At 39.4% G+C, this 19,345-nt stretch overlaps 1 protein-coding gene across 1 annotated transcript in view; it reads right to left on the bottom strand.

The window, feature by feature from the left end:
- Nucleotides 1–11,254: 11,254 nt before the first annotated feature.
- AEBP2 (AE binding protein 2) overlaps nt 11,255–19,345 on the bottom strand; it is a 92,824-nt gene continuing 84,733 nt past the window's right edge. Inside the window, exon 9 of the mRNA XM_042945935.1 lies at nt 11,255–11,444. Coding sequence (XP_042801869.1) covers nt 11,405–11,444 — 40 coding nt within the window. The 3' untranslated portion in view covers nt 11,255–11,404. The remainder of the gene's footprint in view (nt 11,445–19,345) is intronic.

Here is a 19,345-nt window from a genome sequence, read left to right as displayed (position 1 = left end):
TCTAGTAAAATATAGCTTTTATCTACATTATGTACTAGAGTTTATGTAAGATTACATTTGCAAAGAGGACACTGCTATGAAAAACATAAAATAAAAAAAGTTCAAATTCACTGCCTCGGTTCAACCACATCACTCCACTCACCTGTCCACCAAGGCAGAGAGGGAGACAAATGACTTGCTCAAGATGACAGAGAAAATTCATAGTAGACACTGAGCTAAGGCATGGACATCTCTTGATTTCTAACCCAGGATTCTTCTGTCCCTCTGGATGAGGCTTCACTCTCCAGGGCTGGAAGCCAAGAATGATTTGAAAAAGACAGACTTTCCAACATAAAAATATTTAAATAGCATGGTTCCCACACAAAGCTCTCAAGAGACTGCCTTTCATATTGAAATAAATATCCATTCTTTACCATAGGCAGGTCTAGGTTTCATCATAAATCTAAAAACAATCCTCACGTATTTGGGAAGAGGGTTGAATTCTGCCCTTGATGATGGCAAAAGCAAACAAACTTCAAACAGTCGTATTCTATTGAGTCAGAAAAAAGACAAAAGAACAAGAGAACAGGGATTTATGATGGCTACCACTTCCATTATGAATAAAATAACTACTTTTTTTCACCCTAAGAGATTACTTATTAAAAAGAAAAATAAAAAGGTAATAACATCCTTGTATTTCCTATCACGCCAGTGTTGCTAAGGGAAGTAACTTGCAGGGGGGATTTGGGCCCTTTTTCGGGAAGATATGTGCTCCAACATTGTGCTTTGTCCAATCTTCAGAAGTTTGATCCAGTTTAATTTCTTGGCTGAGTCCTTGCCTTGGTTGAATTCTTTCCAAAGGTTTAGGTCAGAGGGGCCTCACTAACAACAGGCAGCCGTCTCTCCAAATGGAGAAAAGCCTCAAATTGGGAAAAGAATGCAAAGGCGGCAGTGCCTTTTCTGTTTCTACAAATCATCAGTGATAGGGAAGGTCAAGCAAGCAGGGCTGAGATGGAAACAGTGTGTTTCCATTTTAAAGAGGAATGTTAACGGGATGGGAAAAATTTGCAAACATGGAGATGAGTGGAGTTTAACTGAGGCTCAGAGACCAAAGGTGGAAAGTTCCTCTGCTTCCAGCAGCATCAAGAGGTCCTAAGGAATGGGGTGCCTGGGTGACTCAGTTAGTTGGACATCCGACTTAGGCTCAGGTCATGATCTCACAGGTTCGTGAGTTGGAGGTTCGTGTCGGGCTCTGTGCTGACAGCTTGCAGCCTGGACCCTGCTTCATTTACCCCTCTCTGTCTGCCCCTCTCTCACTCATGCTCTGTCTCATATATAAACATTAAAAAATTTTAGAGAAAAAAAAGATGTTCTAAGGACAAAACATGACTTGTCCTAAGGAAAACATGACTAGTTAAGAAAAAGTTCCAAGGGGCGCCTGGGTGGCTCAGTTGGTTGGGCAGCCAACTTTGGCTCAGGTCATGATCTCGCGGTCAGTGAGTTCAAGACCTGCATCGGGCTCTGTACTGACAGGTCAGAGCCTGGAGCCTGCTTCAGATTCTGTCTCTCCTCGCTCTCTGCCCCTCCCCCACTCATGCTCTGTTTCACTCTGTCTCTCAAAAATAAATGTTAAAAAAAAAAAAGAAAGAAAAAGGTACTGAGCCAAACGTAATAAAGAAAAGCTCAGTCCTTGGCTGTAGAGAAAACAGAAACCTCCAAAAAAGCCCGTTTCTCTCATTGCTGAACTTGCAGTTCTGAACTTGAACATAATCACCCTGGGAGGCATTGGCTGCTTCCTCCCAGCCCAGGCGCCCTTACACCTCATTCTTCCAAATATGCTGTGTCTCTAGTCATATCTAGAACTTGCCATAAATCTAAAAATCATCACCACCACCTGAAAGCCATCCCAATTAGTGACAGCAGGTTTTGCACCCCATTTGGGCTGCACAGAAGAGCTGCAAGGGCTGAGTTTGTGTTTGGAGACCAGCTTTGAGAGCTCCATATGAGAGGTCGAGGGTGACTTCTGTGAACAAAATTTTAAATTATTTCATTCTCCCGTCAAGCTTCCAGAAAAAAGCTTGCCGCCAGATTTATTTAAAAGGATTCCATGCCACGTGAGTGATTTCTTGGCACGAAGAACCTTTCCTTTCATGTTATATTAAGAGCGTGTGTACCACATTCCTTCAAAAGGCAACTTTTCTTGCACAAACAGAAAGTGAGCTTGTGGAGCCTATAGCAATCCTAAACAAAGCTATGGGTGGGTATTCCAATTCCCCAGCTTTGGGAAAGCCTGAAGTAGATTTACCACCTCAAACATCTTCCTTGCTTTGCCTGAATTGGTCACTATTTTGAAATAGTACTTTTTTTTTTTTTTTTTTTTTTTTTTTTTTTGCAGAAAAGGAAACAAGTTTCTTTGCTTCTTGGTGCTAAAATCATACAGGGGCTTTCTTGCATTGGAAAATATGACTATGACACTAAAAACTATGTTTACGGGCCCAGCAAACATGCATGTCCCAATACTATGGAGAAGAAATCAAAGGCATTTCGTGGCATCAACTGCCTGGCAGCTGGAATCTCTCTCCAGACAGAAAAGAAGGTAGAGACACAGAGCAAGACCTCAGGCAGTATTCAGCTGACAAGCAAGTTGATATGTGAGCAAGAATAAAAATGGCTCTCTTGCCCCACACCACAGGTGGTATTCCCTGTCTATTCACCTAGTTAATATTGTGTATTGAGATTCAGAGAAATCAGTAGCCCCTTCACAGCCATGCAGACGCATCCCTTTCCTGGTTTTTACCTGAAGTCATTAGTGGGCTTCTGAGGTCAAACAGAAGATTTGATGCAAAACATCAAGAAATGCAGCTCTCCAGGTCATTTTCAGACTCAGTGGTTTGAAATTAATTTTAGTCCTCCACTTAAGACTGTAAGGCACATTGGGTATATTATTGCATTTATTACATCTGCTGTGCACAGAGAAGCATAACATTTTTATTTAGGAATTTCTGCTTTTCTCCTCTCCACATCCTTTTCCCATGAGAAGCTGTATCAAGTTAAGTACATAAGTAACCAGATCGTGTTTCACTTTTTTTATGCACACCAAAAATGAGCTATAAGATTATGAAGGATTTCGAAAAATAAGATCTTACACCCTCTGTTTTTAGGACAAAGAGGTAGAAAAATTAAGACTTCTCAGATGGGACCGGGCTCAGTCCCACACTTGCTGAAATATCATGGACGTGCTACCCAAACTCCAGCGACTTCAATGTCAAAGGAACAGACAACACCTTCCTTTCAAGGTTGTTGTGAGAATTAGAAACAATGCATTATGTAAAGTGCCTATTACATTATTCTTGTTATTATTGCCAAAACTACTAATGCCTAATAAAAATTACATGCTTAAAAGTTATTTGTTTTGTGGATGAAAGAATTGATACATGAATATTTACAAGTGATTCTGCTTAAGGGTGCCTGGGTGGCTCAGTCAGTCGGTTGAGGGGCTGGCCGACTCTTGATTTCAGCTCAGATTATGATCCCAGGGTCATGGGATTGAGCCTCGCATCAGGCTTCATGCTGAGCGTGGAACCTGCTTAAGACTTCCTCTCTCTCTCTCTCTCTCTCTCAGGGCACCTGGGTGGCTTAGTCGGTTAAGCATCCAACTCTTGACTTGGGCTCAAGTCATGATTTCACGGTTTGTGAGTTCAAGCCCCACATTGGGCTGTGCACTGATAGTGCAGAACCTGCTTGGGATTCTCTCTCTCCTCTCTCTGCGCACCCTGCTTCTCTCTCAAAATAAACAAACTTTTAAAAAAGACTCTCTCTCCCTCTGCCCCTCTTAACTGCTCTTTCTCTCTAAAATTAAAACACACACACACGCACACACACACAAATGGTTCTGCTTAGAGCCTCTCGATCATCTGTGATGTTATTCATATACTAAAACCATGGGGCACCTGGGTGGTTAAGTGTCTGACTTCGGTTCAGGTCATGATCTCATGGTTCATGGGTTCAAGCAGACAGCTCAGAGCCTGGAGCCTGCTCAGATTCTGTGTCTCCCTCTCTCTCTGCCCCTCCCCCACTCGCAGTCTGTCTCTCTCTCTCTCTCTCTCTCTCAAAAATAAACATTAAAAAATAAATTTAAGGGGCGCCTGGGTGGCTCAGTCGGTTGAGCGTCTGACTTCAGCTCAGGTCACGATCTCACGGTCTGTGAGTTCGAGCCCCACGTCGGGCTCTGGGCTGATGGCTCAGAGCCTGGAGCCTGCTTCTGATTCTGTGTCTCCCTCTCTCTCTGCCCCTTCCCCGTTCATGCTCTGTCTCTCTCTGTCTCAAAAATAAATAAACGTTAAAAATAAATAAATAAATAAATAAATAAATAAATAAATAAATAAATAAATTTAAGGGGCACCTAGGTGGCTCAGTCTGTTAAGCTTCCGACTTCAGCTCAAGTCATGATACTGCAGTTCATGAGTTCAAGCCCCATATGGGGCTCTGTGCTGACAGCTCAGAGCCTGGAGCCTGCTTTGGATTCTGTGTCTCCCTTTCTCTCTGCCCCTTCCCTGCTCTCTCTCTCTCTCTCTCTCTCTCTCTCAAATAAACATTAAAAAATTTTTAAAAATATATATATATACTAAAATAGTGCCTCTTGAACTTTAAAGGACCTACCAGTCACCTGAGAATCATGTTAAAATGCATATTCTGAGTCAGTAAGTCTAGGGTGGAGTCTGAAACTCTGCATTTTTAACAAGCTCCCAATCAAGGCTGACACCCTGACTTTTAAATTCCTAAATAATTCCATGATGGAGGAATAGAACAACCAGTTCTTTAGATACTCACATGACACCAACATATATTGTATCCAAATAAAGACCAAACACCAGTTAGACATAATTGTTTTTTTCCATCGCAGCAACTAATAATGGATTCTCAACAGTACTGTTATCTCGGCTCAAGTGATCAGGGAGCTCAGCTCCAGTTCTCTCATCAATGAACTTCTCACATGCAATGAGCTAAGAATTAAATGGCAGCCTATCCTTCTTCTTTTTTTTTCTTTAATTTTTTTTAATGTTTATTTTTTTATTTTTGAGAGAGAGAGAGAGAAAGATAAGAGACCAAGCAGGGGAGGGGCAGAGAGAGAGGGGAAGACACAGACTCCAAAGCAAGCTCCAGGCTCTGAGCTGTCAGCACAGAGTGCAATGCAGTGCTCGAACCTACGAACTGTGAAATCGTGACCTGAACCAAAATCAAGAGTCGGACATTTAACCAGCTAAACCACCCAGGTGCCCCAGCAGCCCATCCTTCTTAACAGACTTGGGTCACACCTATCTCTAGTTTTGTCTTACAACTCAGAAAACATCTGCTATGGCTCGTGTTAACTAGAAACTGAGTTTTGAAGGTCTCCATAACAAAACCCAAGAATACATGTGAAAATAACATTTATTTGTGACTCCAGTTTCTTTTGTGTCCATTACATACCAGGCAACATAAACACCAGAAGTGGGGAAGAGAAATAAGATTCCGGTTCCATGGAACTTAACAGTCTAGTGAAGAAGACACATGGGCACAGATGGACACGAACACGATCAGTACTTTGGTACCACAGGACATAAGCTAAAACAGGGGACCCTAAGTGAGATAGAGGGGGACCAACAAATGCTGCTCTGAGAAAGTGATGCTCAAGCCAAGACCAGAGGATGAATGCTCAAGACCAGGGATTCAGGTAGAAAGGTGTGGACACTGTTCCAGGTAGAAGGAGCAGCATATTTAAAGGCACCAAAGCACAAGAGGGCAGGGAGCGTTGAAAGAATGGAAACTGGTCCAAAATGGCTTCTCTCCACCAGCTGAACATTCACATAGGGAAGATAAGAGGGTAGAGGAGCAAGAAACTCCACAAAACCCATATGCCAAGACCTGTCAAGATTTTTAATAAGCATTTATTTATTTGTTATTATAATACAACTATGATAAATATTATACTATTTATTTATTTTACTTATAAGTAAATGCTTATTAGCTTTATATGGCATGTAATTAATAGGTACTATAAAAGTGCAAATAAGTAAACAAATAAATACCTAAATATATAAATACACTGCTGATAGGCTTTATTCTGCCAGGTCACTTGAGATCACCTGGCAAATGAACATGACAGAGAGACCTCTCTGTCCAAAGATAGAGGGGAAAAAAAAAAGAGACCAGAATAATCTGGTTTCCCTGTAAGTCTGGAAATTACTGAATGGAAACACTATTCTCTGCCCCTCTCCCACTCACTCCTTCTCTCTCTCAAAAATCAATGAATAAACTAAAAAATAAAAAAATGAACATTAACTCACTTTCATTCCCTCGTGATCTCAGCTGCCATGGCTATTTGTACTCATTATTCTCACTCATGTCTCATTTGAGCAGATTTCATTAAACCTTTGACACTTCTCTCCAACTGCCTTCAGGAGTCCTGTTTTGATGCGAGGATCTCATTTCTAACTCCCTGGACCACCCAGGCTAAGTCTCCACCTCCTATCCCCTTCATGGATGGTTGAAACCAAGTGCTTGTCTAAATCACCAGGAGTGACTCACATCCCATCCCACAGCCCCCATCCCTGCACATACATACAACAGACACCACCAGTATCTTTGTCCAGAGCAGTATCAACCTATGCTAAGGAGGATATTCAGATCAGTCTAAATCACCATAAAGCTACAACCAAAATTCACTTTCTCTGTTTACTCCGTGAACTGACACGAGACCCATTTAGTTGGAGGAAAATGGGACCTCCCATATTTCTAAAAAAATAATTGCTCAGGCAGAAGATCAAAACCCCAAAAAATTGTGAAGGAGAAGAAATAAAAGAAGAAAAAATGGGCACCTAAAAACCACAAACTTTTTTTTTTTAATTTTTTTTTAACGTTTATTTATTTTTGAGACAGAGAGAGACAGAACATGAACGGGGGAGGGTCAGAGAGAGGGAGACACAGAATCTGAAACAGGCTCCACGCTCTGAGCTGTCAGCACAGAGCCCAACCCGGGGTTCGAACTCACGGACTGCGAGATCGTGACCTGAGCCGAAGTCGGACGCTCAACCGACTGAGCCACCCAGGCGCCGCTAAAAACCACAAACTTTGATTCCAAGAGAGGGGAGCTTTGACTTTCCAGGAAGAAAAAGATTTCTGAGAAGAGAGTGGCCTTTCTTACAAAGATGGGCAGTTTTACAAAAACTTCTAGGGACAGACAGCTTTAAAGACAGGGATTGGGTTGGGAATGCAAGCTGGTGCAGCCACTCTGGAAAACAGCATGGAGGTTCCTCAAAAAATTAAAAATAGAACTACCCTACGACCCAGCAATTGCACTACTAGGCATTTATCCATGGGATACAGGTGTGCTGTTTCGAAGGGACACATGCACCCCAATGTTTATAGCAGCACTATCAACAACAGCCAAAGTATGGAAAGAGCCCAAATGTCCATCGATGGATGAATGGATAAAGAAGAGGTGGTATATACATACAATGGAGTATTACTTGGCAATGAAAAAGAATGAAATCTTGCCATTTGCAACTACATGGATGGAACTGGAGGGTATTATACTAAGTGAAATTAGTCAGTCAGAGAAAGACAAAAATCATATGTCTTCACTCATATGAGGACTTTAAGAGACAAAACAGATGAACATAAGGGAAGGGAAACAAAAATAATATAAAAACAGGGAGGGGGACAAAACAGAAGAGACTCATAAATATGGAGAACAAACTGAGGGTTACGGGAGGGGTTGTGGGAGGGGGGATGGGCTAAATGGGTAAGGGGCACTAAGGAATCTACTCCTGAAATCATTGTTGCACTGTATGCTAATTTGGATATAAATTTTAAAAAATAAAAAATTAAATTAAATTTAAAAAAAAAGTATTAAAAATTCAATTAGACAAAAAAAAAAAAAAAAAAAAAAAAGATAGGGACTGGGTGTTCCTGGCCTGGGTGAGAGGAACACTGGTTTTTCCTGGCTCCAAATTTCCACACTTCCTCCACCAGGACCAACTCAGGAGTTGTTATAAGAGAGACTTAGAAGCAGCAACACAATTGGTAAAGAGGCTAAAAGAATGATCCAGAGATGAATTTGCACAGAGTCTCACAATTCATACTTAGATTGTTAGGTAACATGTCAACTGAAGTAACAAAGTTACTTAAAAGTTATTTTTGGGTGCCTGGTTGGCTCATTCAAAAGAGCATGTGACTCTTGATCTCAGGGTCATGAGTTTGAGCCCCGCATTGTGTGTAGAGATTACTTAATTAAATAAAAGTTAAAAAAAAAAGGTCTTTTCATTTATAATTTACTTAAGTTTCATATAAGATCCACTGCCCTTGTCAAATAGTTTTTTTTCCAATTTGAAGTAATTTTAGGGGTGAGGATGGATGAATTTTGAAAAAACTACTCCCATTTCACCTCCACCTTCAATCTCAGCAGATGACCTACCTCACCTCAGACTTCTAAGACGAAAGTGAATTCACCCATCAAGAACTTCTTTGTGGATGGAACGAGAGTGCATTGTGCTAAGTAAAATAAGTCAGTCAGAGAAAGACAAATATCACATGATGTCACTCACATGTGGAATTTAAAATACAAAACAGATGAACATAAGGGAAGGGAAGCAAAGGTAATGTAAAAATAGAAAGGGAGACAAACCAGAAGAGCCTCTTAAATACAGAGAACAAACTGAGGGTTGCTGGGAGGCTGCTGGGTCGGGGGGGATGGGCTAAATGGGCAAAGGGCATTAAGGAGGACGCTAGCTGGGATGAGCACTGGGTGTCGTATGGAAATGATGAATCACTAAATTCTATTCCTGAAATCATTATTACACTTTATGTTAACTAACTTGGATTTGAATTAAAAAAAAAAAAAAGAACTTCTTTAGTTCCCTCAACTGTAAAATGGAGATAATAATAGTATCTATCACATAGCAGTGTTGTGAGGATTAAACAAGTTGTAATTCGTGAAGCACTTGGATCAGCAAGTGGGGTGGGAAGCACTGTCAGCAACTGTAATTCTTACCTCTCAACCTCCCCCAGCACATCTATAAACCTACCTGTGTCTGCACCCACCAACTTTCCTTCCCTCTTCCTGCTATAAGAAAGGTAACTCCTCTCCTCCCCTGGTGCTCTGGAGATCCCATCTTTTCCAGCCTTCTACAGGACATATTAGCAATCATTTTCCCTCATTTCTGTATCTTCAACCTTGTCCTCTCCATAGGCTCCTTCCCATCATAAGAAACTATAAACTCACTTACATTCCCACAGCAATAAATCCATATTGTAATAACTTGTTCGCTGTTTAGACAGATTGTTGCTAATTACTAGTTACGGACCCAAATTTAACTCACCTATCTGTTCTTGGAGACTATTGGTTCAGTTTCCCGGAAGCCCCAACCTCGAATATTCACCATGAAATTAATATATTTCTCCTATATTGGTCTCCTCTCTTAGCTTGGGCTGCAGCAAGAGATAGCCCCTATTGTCACTAGTTTAAAACGATTGATTTCTTTCTTTTATTTCCACCATCTGAAACATGCTAGTCACAGCAGCAGTGAGAAGGAGATAGAGAGAAAGGGAAATTTTGCTGCAGTTCTTAAATGTTTCCTTTAAACATTTCCTTAAATGTTTACTTGAGAGTGTATGTTATCTCCGCTCATATTTCACACAGCTGTAATACAAAGAGGTGAAATATAATCCACCATCCTCTCAGCAGGAGAGAAGAAACAGTGGTGAGTGGCCCACGTGTCTACAAAATTGGAAATAACAATGAGTCATTCTTGTATCTACTACATCTCCTTGTGTCTGACAAATAGGACTAATAACCTGCTGCTGTTGTCTTTTGACCTTATCCAGTATTTGCTAATATTTTCCTAAAGGACAAATAATGTATACATTATGCAGTAGTCCCTCCTTATCCACAGGGAATATGTTCCAAGACTCCCAGTGACTGCTTGATGTCGTGGATAGTACCAAACCCTATATATACCATGATTTTTCCTATACATACATACCTATCATCAATCTCATACACAGTAAGAAATTAACAATAAATTATAACAATATATGGTAATAAAAGTTCTGTGAACAAATATTCTCTTTCAAAATTTCTTACTGAACTGTACTCACATTTCTTGTGATGATATGATAAAATGCCTACGTGATGACATGAAATGAGGTGAATGATGTAGGCACTGGGACGTAGTATTAGGCTACTATTGACCTCTGACCATACCTCAGAAAGAGTCATCTGCTTCCAGATCCCAGTTGACCACGGCTAACTGAAACCTTAAAAAGTGAAACTGTGGGTAAGGGCGGACTACTGTATTTACATTTTGCAACAAGCATGAAAACATAAAATGCTTGCACACAGAACTAATTGTAAAGCTAAAACTATAAAACTTTAAAAGAAAACATAGGAGAAAATCTTTATTACCGTGAGGTAGGCAAACATCTTTTTGGCTAGGACATACAAAACCAACCATTTAAAAAAAAGCTAATACACTACACTTCAAAAAAAATGGAAAACTTTTGTTTTTCAACAGATATTAAAAAGAGATAAAATAGCAAACTGCATTACATATATTCATATCTCTGACCAAATAGAAAGTGTATCCATGATATATAGTAAGCTCTTACAATATAATAATTTAAAAATAACCAAAGAAGCTAATTAAAAAATAAGCAAAAGATTTGAACACAAACTTCAAAGAAACATACAAATAGCCAATACATATACATCATTAGTCATCAGAGAAATACAAAATAAAAGCACAGAGATAATACTATACTGCATACCAGATACCAGTTGGAATGGTTGAATTAAAAATACAAACAGGGGCGCCTGCGTGGCTCAGCTGGTTAAGCATCCAACTTCGGCTCAGGTCACGATCTTGCGATTTGTGAGTCTGAGCCCTGCATCAGGCTCTGTGCTGACGGCTCAGAGCCTGGAGCCTGCTTCAGATTCTGTCTCCTCCTCTCTCTGCCCCTCCCACATTCATGCTCTGTCTCTCAATAATAAATAAACATTAAAAAAAAATTTTTTTTAATGCAAACAATACAGGGGCACCTGGCTGGCTCAGTTAAGAGTCTGACTCTTGATTTTGGCTCAGGTCATGATCTCGAGGTTCATGGGATCAAGCCCCATGTTGGGCTCCGTGTGGACAGCACAGAGCCTGCCTGGGATTCTCTCTCTCCCTCTCTCTGCTCTGCCCCCATTCATCCTTTCTCTCTCTCTCTCTCTCTCCCTCAAAATAAATAAACTTTAAAAAATTAACATAAATAAACATGCAAACAATACCAAGTGTTGATGACGATATGGAACACCTGAACTTTTATTCACTAATGCTAGACATGGTACAACCATTTTGGAAAACAGTGTGGCTATTTCTTCTTATACAATTAAACATACTTACACTTACCATATATCCCAGCATTTCCACATGTTGGTATTTACCCTAGAGAAATGAAAACATATGTCCACACAAGACTTTGACACAAATACTCATGACAGCTTTATTCTTAATAGCCAAAAAATGGAAGCAATCTAAATGTCCATCCATTACAGGTGAATTGCAGTACATCCATGCAATGGAACACTACACAGCAATACAAAGGGACAAACTATTAATAAGCCGTGCAAAAGAAGTCTGACACAAAAAATTACAACATGATTCCAATTATATGAAACCCTAGAAAAGAATCCTACCTAATTTATGGTGGCAGGAAGGTGGTAAGCAGTTGCTTGGGGCTGAGCTGAGGGTAAAGGAACAGACTTGAATGGGACATAAGAGAACTTCTTGGGGTGATGGAAATGTCCCATACCCAGGCCTAGATCTTGGCTCCTAAATGTTCTCTCCCTTAAATGGAGCCGGGGCTCCTTAGAAAAATGCTCAGGGAAAGTGCAAAGTGAACAAAGCAAGTATAAGTTGAGTCTAGAATAACTCATTGTGCCAGGAAAGAAGGGCTTACCAAATGGGGACACATCAAAAAAGAAAGGGAAAAGACAGAAGAATGCCAACAAATAAATACCTAAAGATGACAGAAATTGAAAACCATCATTTTATGATACCATCGTCATAATTGACTCAGGCTATAATTATGGATATTGAAACCACTGGATAAAAGACTGATGGAAAACAGAATTTAGAAAAACATGGCAGACTACTTGCCAAAAGATCAAATATCAATAATAATTGGACAAACCGCTATTATGTGCCTCCTCATGTATTGCACTTAAGTGACCAAAACATCACCTACATATTACTGTAAGTATTGCTGTAAGTAAATGTTCCAGATCAGTCTCGAGAAAGATATTGGGCAAATCTAAATTAAGGGTTATTCTGTAAAATAACTGACCTGGACACTTCAAAAACTGTGTCATGAAAGATAATAATAATAATAATAATAATAATAATAATAATAATAAAGCTACTAAACTATACTGGTTAGCCTAAAGGAGAGTTAAAGAGACAAAACAAATAAATGTATCACTTGTTCCTTCATTGGGTCTTTCTTATAATAACTATAAAGTTCACGTGGACAACTGGGGGAAATTTGAACATAATTAGGTAATACTGTTACATTAACATTATATTTCTGGAAGTGATTAATTGTATCTTCTTAGGAGACAAGGCTGAAGTATTTAGGGGTGATGTCTACAAAGAGCACTCAAGTGGTTCAGCAAAATATATGTGCGTGATGACAAGGTGGTCATGGAAAAGCAAATAGGACAAAATGCAAAGAAAAAAAAAAGAAGAAGAAAGTGAAGAAAAAGCAAAACTTCATTGTCAGAAACAAAAGAACACTTAAATAAATGAAAAAGATACATGTTCCGGGTAGGAAAACTCAATACTGTCAAGATGTCAATTCTTACGTAGTAAGAATACTGTATTTCTCCATTCATTTGAAATGACACTTTTCTTATATAATAACTCCTGTATTATAAAAGTGGAACTTCAATGAAGAATTTAAGATTATATTTTAAATGGTACTGGTTAGGGGCACCAGGGTGGCTCAATAAGTTAAGTTCCAACTTTGGCTCAGGTCACAATCTCACAATTTGTGAGTTTGAGCCCTGCATTGGGCTCTGTGCTGATAGCTCAGAATCTGGAGCTTGCTTCAGATCCTGTGTCTCCCTCTCTCTCTGCCCTTCCCCCATTCTCTCTCTCTCTCTCTCTCTCTCTCAAAAATAAATAAACATTAAAAAATGTTTTAATAAAAAAGAATGGTATTGGTTAACTGTTAGAAGCAAAGGGCAAGAAGTAAACCCTAGCTTCAAAATATACATTAAAAAAAATCAGCTGCATTACAGAGTCAAAAAAAATTTTAAGCCATTTCTTCAACAAAAAATAAGGGGAGGAAGGAAGGGGAAAATATGGAGGAGATACTTACAGATTAAAAGAAACTTCAATATGTATCAAAAAAAAGCAACGGGTGTACCTTACTTGATAACTAATTTCAAATTTTTAAAAACAATTATAAGTCAATTAGGAAAATGAAACTAAATGATGGATATTAGATTCTTTCCCTAAATTCTTTATAAGTGATCATGTGGTTATGTTTTAAAAAGTAAGACCCTAAATATCAACAGATTAAATGATATTCAGATGTCTGGAATTTGTTCCAAACTGCCCAAAGAGGGTCTGGAGGCAGATAGAGATGGAATAAGATTGGCCATATATTGATATTTGCTAAAAATGAGTGATAGGTACCACAGGTTCATTATGCCTCTCTCTACTCTTAAATATGGTTAAAATTTTACATAATTGGGTTTTTTAATGAAACCAAGAAATAATCTGAAGTAAACAACTTATTCAGATATTAGATGGGAAAGGACTGTCTATACATTAACAAGAAAAGATAAATAATGAAAAAGATTGAGATTTGATTAAAAATCTGTTTAAAAATAACAAAAGTTAGACAAACACTGCCTACAACATACAAAAGGATTAGTATTCTTAGATATGTGAATAATAAAATAAGAAATATAACTGACCACAGGCACCTGGGTGGTTCCATCAGTTGAGAGTCTGACTTGGGCTCAGATTATGATCTCGCGGTTCATGGGTTTGAGCCCCATGTCAGGTTCTGCTGACAACTCAGAGCCTGGAGCCTACTTCGGATTCTGTGTCTCCCTCTCTCTGACCCAACCCCACTCACACTCTGTCTCTCAAAAATAAATAAACATTAAAAAAAATTTTTTAAGAAATATAATTGACTAATAAGTATAATAATATACCCAGTCTTTATTGTAGTAAAATAAATGTAAATTAAAACAATGAGCTCTCCTTTATACTTCTTAATGTTTTTTTATTTTAATGATAATATTCAAGATTGGAAGAGTACTTAAAAACAATGCCACATATCATTTCTAGAATGCAAATAACAAAAGACACCAGAACTAAAAAAAGGCTTCTACTCTTTGAGAAAGTAATTCCCATTGCAGGAACTTAATTTAGGGAAGTAACCAAATACACAAAGTTTTCAGTTCAAAGATGTTTATGAAAGCACTATTTATACTGGTGAGACACTGGAAACTGAAATATTAAAGGACAGGTTACCTGCCCACTGAAGTACAGCACACACATACAATATTAAATCAGCACTAGGAGTCCAATGATGTGAAGATGCTCAACTTATCCACGATCCTTTATTAACCTAACCTGAAAAAAAATCTGTGTAGATAGAAGAAAACATCCTCAATACGTTGATACCCAATATATTAACAAAACATGATTAGATCATATTCTTTTTTAATGTTTTTATTTATTTTTGAAGGAGAGAGAGAGACAGAGCATGAGCGGGGGAGGAGCAGACAGAGAGGGAGACACAGAATCCGAAGAAGGCTCCAGGCTTTGAGCTGTCAGCACAGAACCCGATGAGGTGCTCGAACTCACAGACTGCAAGATCATGACCTGAGCTGTAGTTGGATGCTTAACCGACTGAGCCACCCAGGCACCCCAATTAGATCATAAATTTTGCTTATTTTTGTCAGTTTTTCCTAAATTCTCTACTTTGAATATGTTACTTTCATATTTAGAAAATGTTCAAGGAGACTATTTCAGACTTTGGAAAATGTACTTTGTTGGCTAGGAATTACTCTAATTTTTTGTTCTTTTGATTTGTTTTTTGAGAGAGAGAGAGGGCACAGTGAGCGAGGCACAGAGAGAGAGTGAGAGAGAGAAGTGGGGCTCACCTGAAGCAGGGCTTGCTTGAGCTCACCTAACGTGGCACTTGAACTCAGGAACCGTGAGATCATGACCTGAGCCGAAGCCAGATACTTAACCAACTGAGCCACCCAGGCGCCCAACTTTTTGTTCTTTTACCAAGGGGCTCAGGTAAAAAGAAACACAAATGAACAATGCTCAGAATGAAGTCACCATTTTTACTTGTATGTTATCCTGCTATTTTAAGTAAAAACTATCTGGAGTGTTCCAGTTTCTTCTGAAATTTCGACCTGTTTTCTCCTCCCAAAAGTAAAGCCAACACAACTTAAATGGAGATTCAATACATATTTCCTCCTTATGAATTAGCTAATCTTGTAACCTAAAAGGAAGGCTTCCTTCGGACATGACATACTATCTCCTGTGGGGTCCACCAGTCCCTGGGTCTTGTCACTGAGACAGTAATTGATTTAGAACCAAAACCTCCTTCTTCCATACTGTGTACATAAAAGACTGCAAACAACTAAGAGGTTTGTTCATCAATTTTCCAAATATCCTAAGTTTTCCTCTTAACTTCTCTCTGGCTAGTCCTAGATGAAAAGCAAAAACTCCCCCAATTTCTCCTGTAAATCATGGCCAAAGGAACATTTCTCAGCTAGTTATATGGCACCTAGTAAAAACGAGTTCAGATATTTTTCATTAGATAAAGGGGAGAAATCTACAACCACAAAATTGGAGCAGTCTGCACAAACTATGGCTGTAAATGAGAGTTGTTGCCTAAGCCAAGTAGGCAAATAAAATTTGTCAAAGCCATTAGCCTTTCAAAACCCAGCTGCACTCTACTGCTCTTTTCACAGGGAAATGATCTCCATTCTTGATCACTAATGCCCTTAGCGGTTATTAGGAGATTTGTAAATTTTAAAAGAACTCTAGAGACAAATCTAACATCACAACAACATCACCGTTCATTCACTTAACAAATACTTCTTGAGCACATATGTACATAAAGGCTTTTTTTTTCCTGCTGCCTTCTAAATAGACTATAAACTCAGTATACTTCTTTCTTCTTTTTTTTAATTTTTTTTTTTTAACGTTTATTTATTTTTGAGACAGAGAGAGACAGAGCATGAACGGGGGAGGGTCAGAGAGAGGGAGACACAGAATGTGAAACAGGCTCCAGGCTCTGAGCTGTCAGCACAGAGCCCGATGCGGGGCTTGAACTCACGGACCGCGAGATCATGACCTGAGCCGAAGTCGGCCGCTTAACCGACTGAGCCACCCAGGCGCCCCAACTCAGTATACTTCTATATACACTCTATGCCTGGTCCTATTCTTGGATTGATTTTTTTTTAATGGGAATAAATAGATATCTCTAATTTTCTTTTTTTTTTTTTTAATCTTTATTTATTTTTGAGAGAGAGAGACAGCATGTGAGTGTGGGAGGAGCAGAGAGAGGGAGACACAGAATCCAAAGCAGCCTCCAGGCTCTGAGCTATGAGCACAGAGCCTGACGCGGGGCTCGAACTCACAAGCCATGAGATCATGACCTGAGCTGAAGTCGGCCGCTTAACCGACTGAGCCACCCAGGCGCCCCTAGATACCTCTATATTTTTAATGAAAAGTGAGCATCTTGATTTAAAGAATATTCCTTTAGGGACACCTGGGCGACTCAGTTAAGCGTCCAACTTCAGCTCAGGTCATGATCTCATGACTTGTGAGTTCGAGCCCGCATGGGGCTCTGTGCTGACAGCTCACGGCCTGGAGCCTGCTTCAGATTCTGTGTCTCCCTCTCTCTCAGCCCCACCCCTGCTCACGCTGTCTCTGTCTCTCAAAAATAAACATTTAAATAAATAAATAAATAAATAAATAAATAAATAAATAAATCTCCTTTACAGATTACTTCTTAGGAGCTAAAGGAAACAAGAAATACCTGCATCTGAGACTGAAATCCTTGAAAGAGAAAAGATCAAATTGGAAACATTATCAGAAATAAATTCATTTTCCTGCATTTGACCCAACTGAGTTTTAAATAACCCTGATCATATCTTATTATAAACATACTTCAGCTATAACACACTGGTTGTTCAATATTACAGATTACAAAATTCTTATTAACAGAAAGACGTTATACCCTTTAGAATTATTTACATATAAAAAATTAGTAAATGGCACATACTTTAAGCAAAATATGCCAATTAGAACCATTATTTTCTACTTTCATCATGTTGTATTCACATAAAGGGTGAAAAACTGCTTCTGAAAAAGCAGTTTAATTTTAGGAAGTCTTTTATATTCATTCAATAACAATTTTTGAACATCTTCCAAAATATAAAACATGGTAGAGACTAAAATAGAGACAAATATAACATGATGCATGTCAGTTATAATGATTTTAGAGTACTTATGATTTATGTGACGCTTGCCTCCACGCATAGTCTTGATCTCCGCTACTATTCTTATGATCATTCTGATTCCAAAATGCATATAAAGGATTAATGGCACACTCTAGCCTCTCAGTTACTGGACTTCCTTACATCCAATGATCACATCCTCACTCTCACCTCAATCACCCACTCTCAACGGGATCTGTTGGATATTTAGCTTAGCAACTAATGTATCATGAGCAGTCTTAATTTCAAGCAGTCTGCTCAGACCAAACTCCTGCCTTTCCAGTTCATTTCCTCTAGTGACAATGAGTCCAATAGTTCTTCAACCCCACCAGAACCTGTGATCTCTTGATATTTTATTCCCTAACCAAACTGGATTCCACAGACCACATATTTTCCTAGGAATCTCTTCCTCCATTCTACCTGCCTAGTAAAATTCAACTTTTAGTTAAAACCAACCTTCCACTAACTCCACACCTGCACCCACATAGTTCACTGTGGCTGAGGGAAAATGTACATAGTAATGGTATCTGCTCTCACTTTAAAGTTAGGATGACAGGGGGACCTGGGTGGCTCAGTCAGTTGAGCATCCGACTCTTGAATTTGGCTCAGGTCAGTATCCCAGCATCGTGGGACTGAGCCCCAAGTTAGGCTCCATGCTGAGCATGGAGTCTGCCTAAGATTCACTCTCTCTCTCTCTCTCTCTCTCTCTCTCTCTCTCTCTCTCTCTCTCTTCCTCTGCCCCCACCCCACTCATGCCTGTGTTCTGTCTAAACTAAAAATTCAAATTAAAAAAATAAGTTAGGATAAACCTCATGTTAGCTCAGTGCTATTACATTTCCTTATTCCATTCACTCTTCCAGATAATTTTCACACCTTTGTCTCTCTTCCTGGGAGAAAATGGAATACATCCAGTTGCCTACTCACTTCTGGCACTCAGATGTCTAAATAGGCATCTCAAATTTAACCTAACTCATTTGCTCCACCAAATCTTATTCTTCCCCAAACTAGTAAGGTGTTCCACCTTTTACTCAGTTGTTCAAATATCCTTACAGTCACCCCTCTACACACACACACACACACACACACTCTCTCTCTCTCTCTCTCTCTCTCAACTCCTACCCCTTCTTGCCAAACCCCTTCTTGCCAGTGCCAATACCTCAGTTGACTCATACAAAACCCTCAATTGCTTTCCCTGCTTCTACTCTTGTGTGAACAATACACTCTGTTCCCCATAAAGCAACCAGTAATCCTTTTAAGGTAAGTCCTATCCCATTCACCTACTCAACACCCTCCAGTGACTCTGGTTATATTCAGAATAAAACCCAGAGTGTTCTCCAACAGATTATGAGACCCTAAATTACTAGTTAGCAAACTAGGGTCAACAGGCAAAACCTGGCTCATTGCTTGTGTTTGTAAAAAAGGCTTTTATGAGGGGCACCTGGCTGGCTCAGTGGGTTAGGCATCTGACTTCTGCTCAGGTCATGACCTCATGGATCATGGGTTTGAGACCAGCATTGGGCTCTGTGCTGACATCTCAGAGTCTGGAGCCTGCTTCTGATTCTGTGTCTCCCTCTCTCCCTGCCCCTCCCCTGCTTGTGCTTGCTTTTGCTCGCTTTTTCTCTCTCTCAATAATAAAACATTAAAAAATTTTTAAAAAAAGGTTTTTCTGGAACACAGCCACACCCACTTGTCCATGTAACACCTGTGGCTGCTTTCCTGCTACAATGTCAAAGATTAGCAGCTATGACAGAGACCTTAAAGCACCCAAATATTTTTACTGAAAGAAGTTTGATGTGCCTCTGG

This window comes from Panthera leo, chromosome B4 (assembly GCF_018350215.1).
Source record: "Panthera leo isolate Ple1 chromosome B4, P.leo_Ple1_pat1.1, whole genome shotgun sequence".
Classification (NCBI taxonomy): Eukaryota; Metazoa; Chordata; class Mammalia; order Carnivora; family Felidae; genus Panthera; species Panthera leo.
This window is presented reverse-complemented; position numbering and strand designations above follow the sequence as displayed.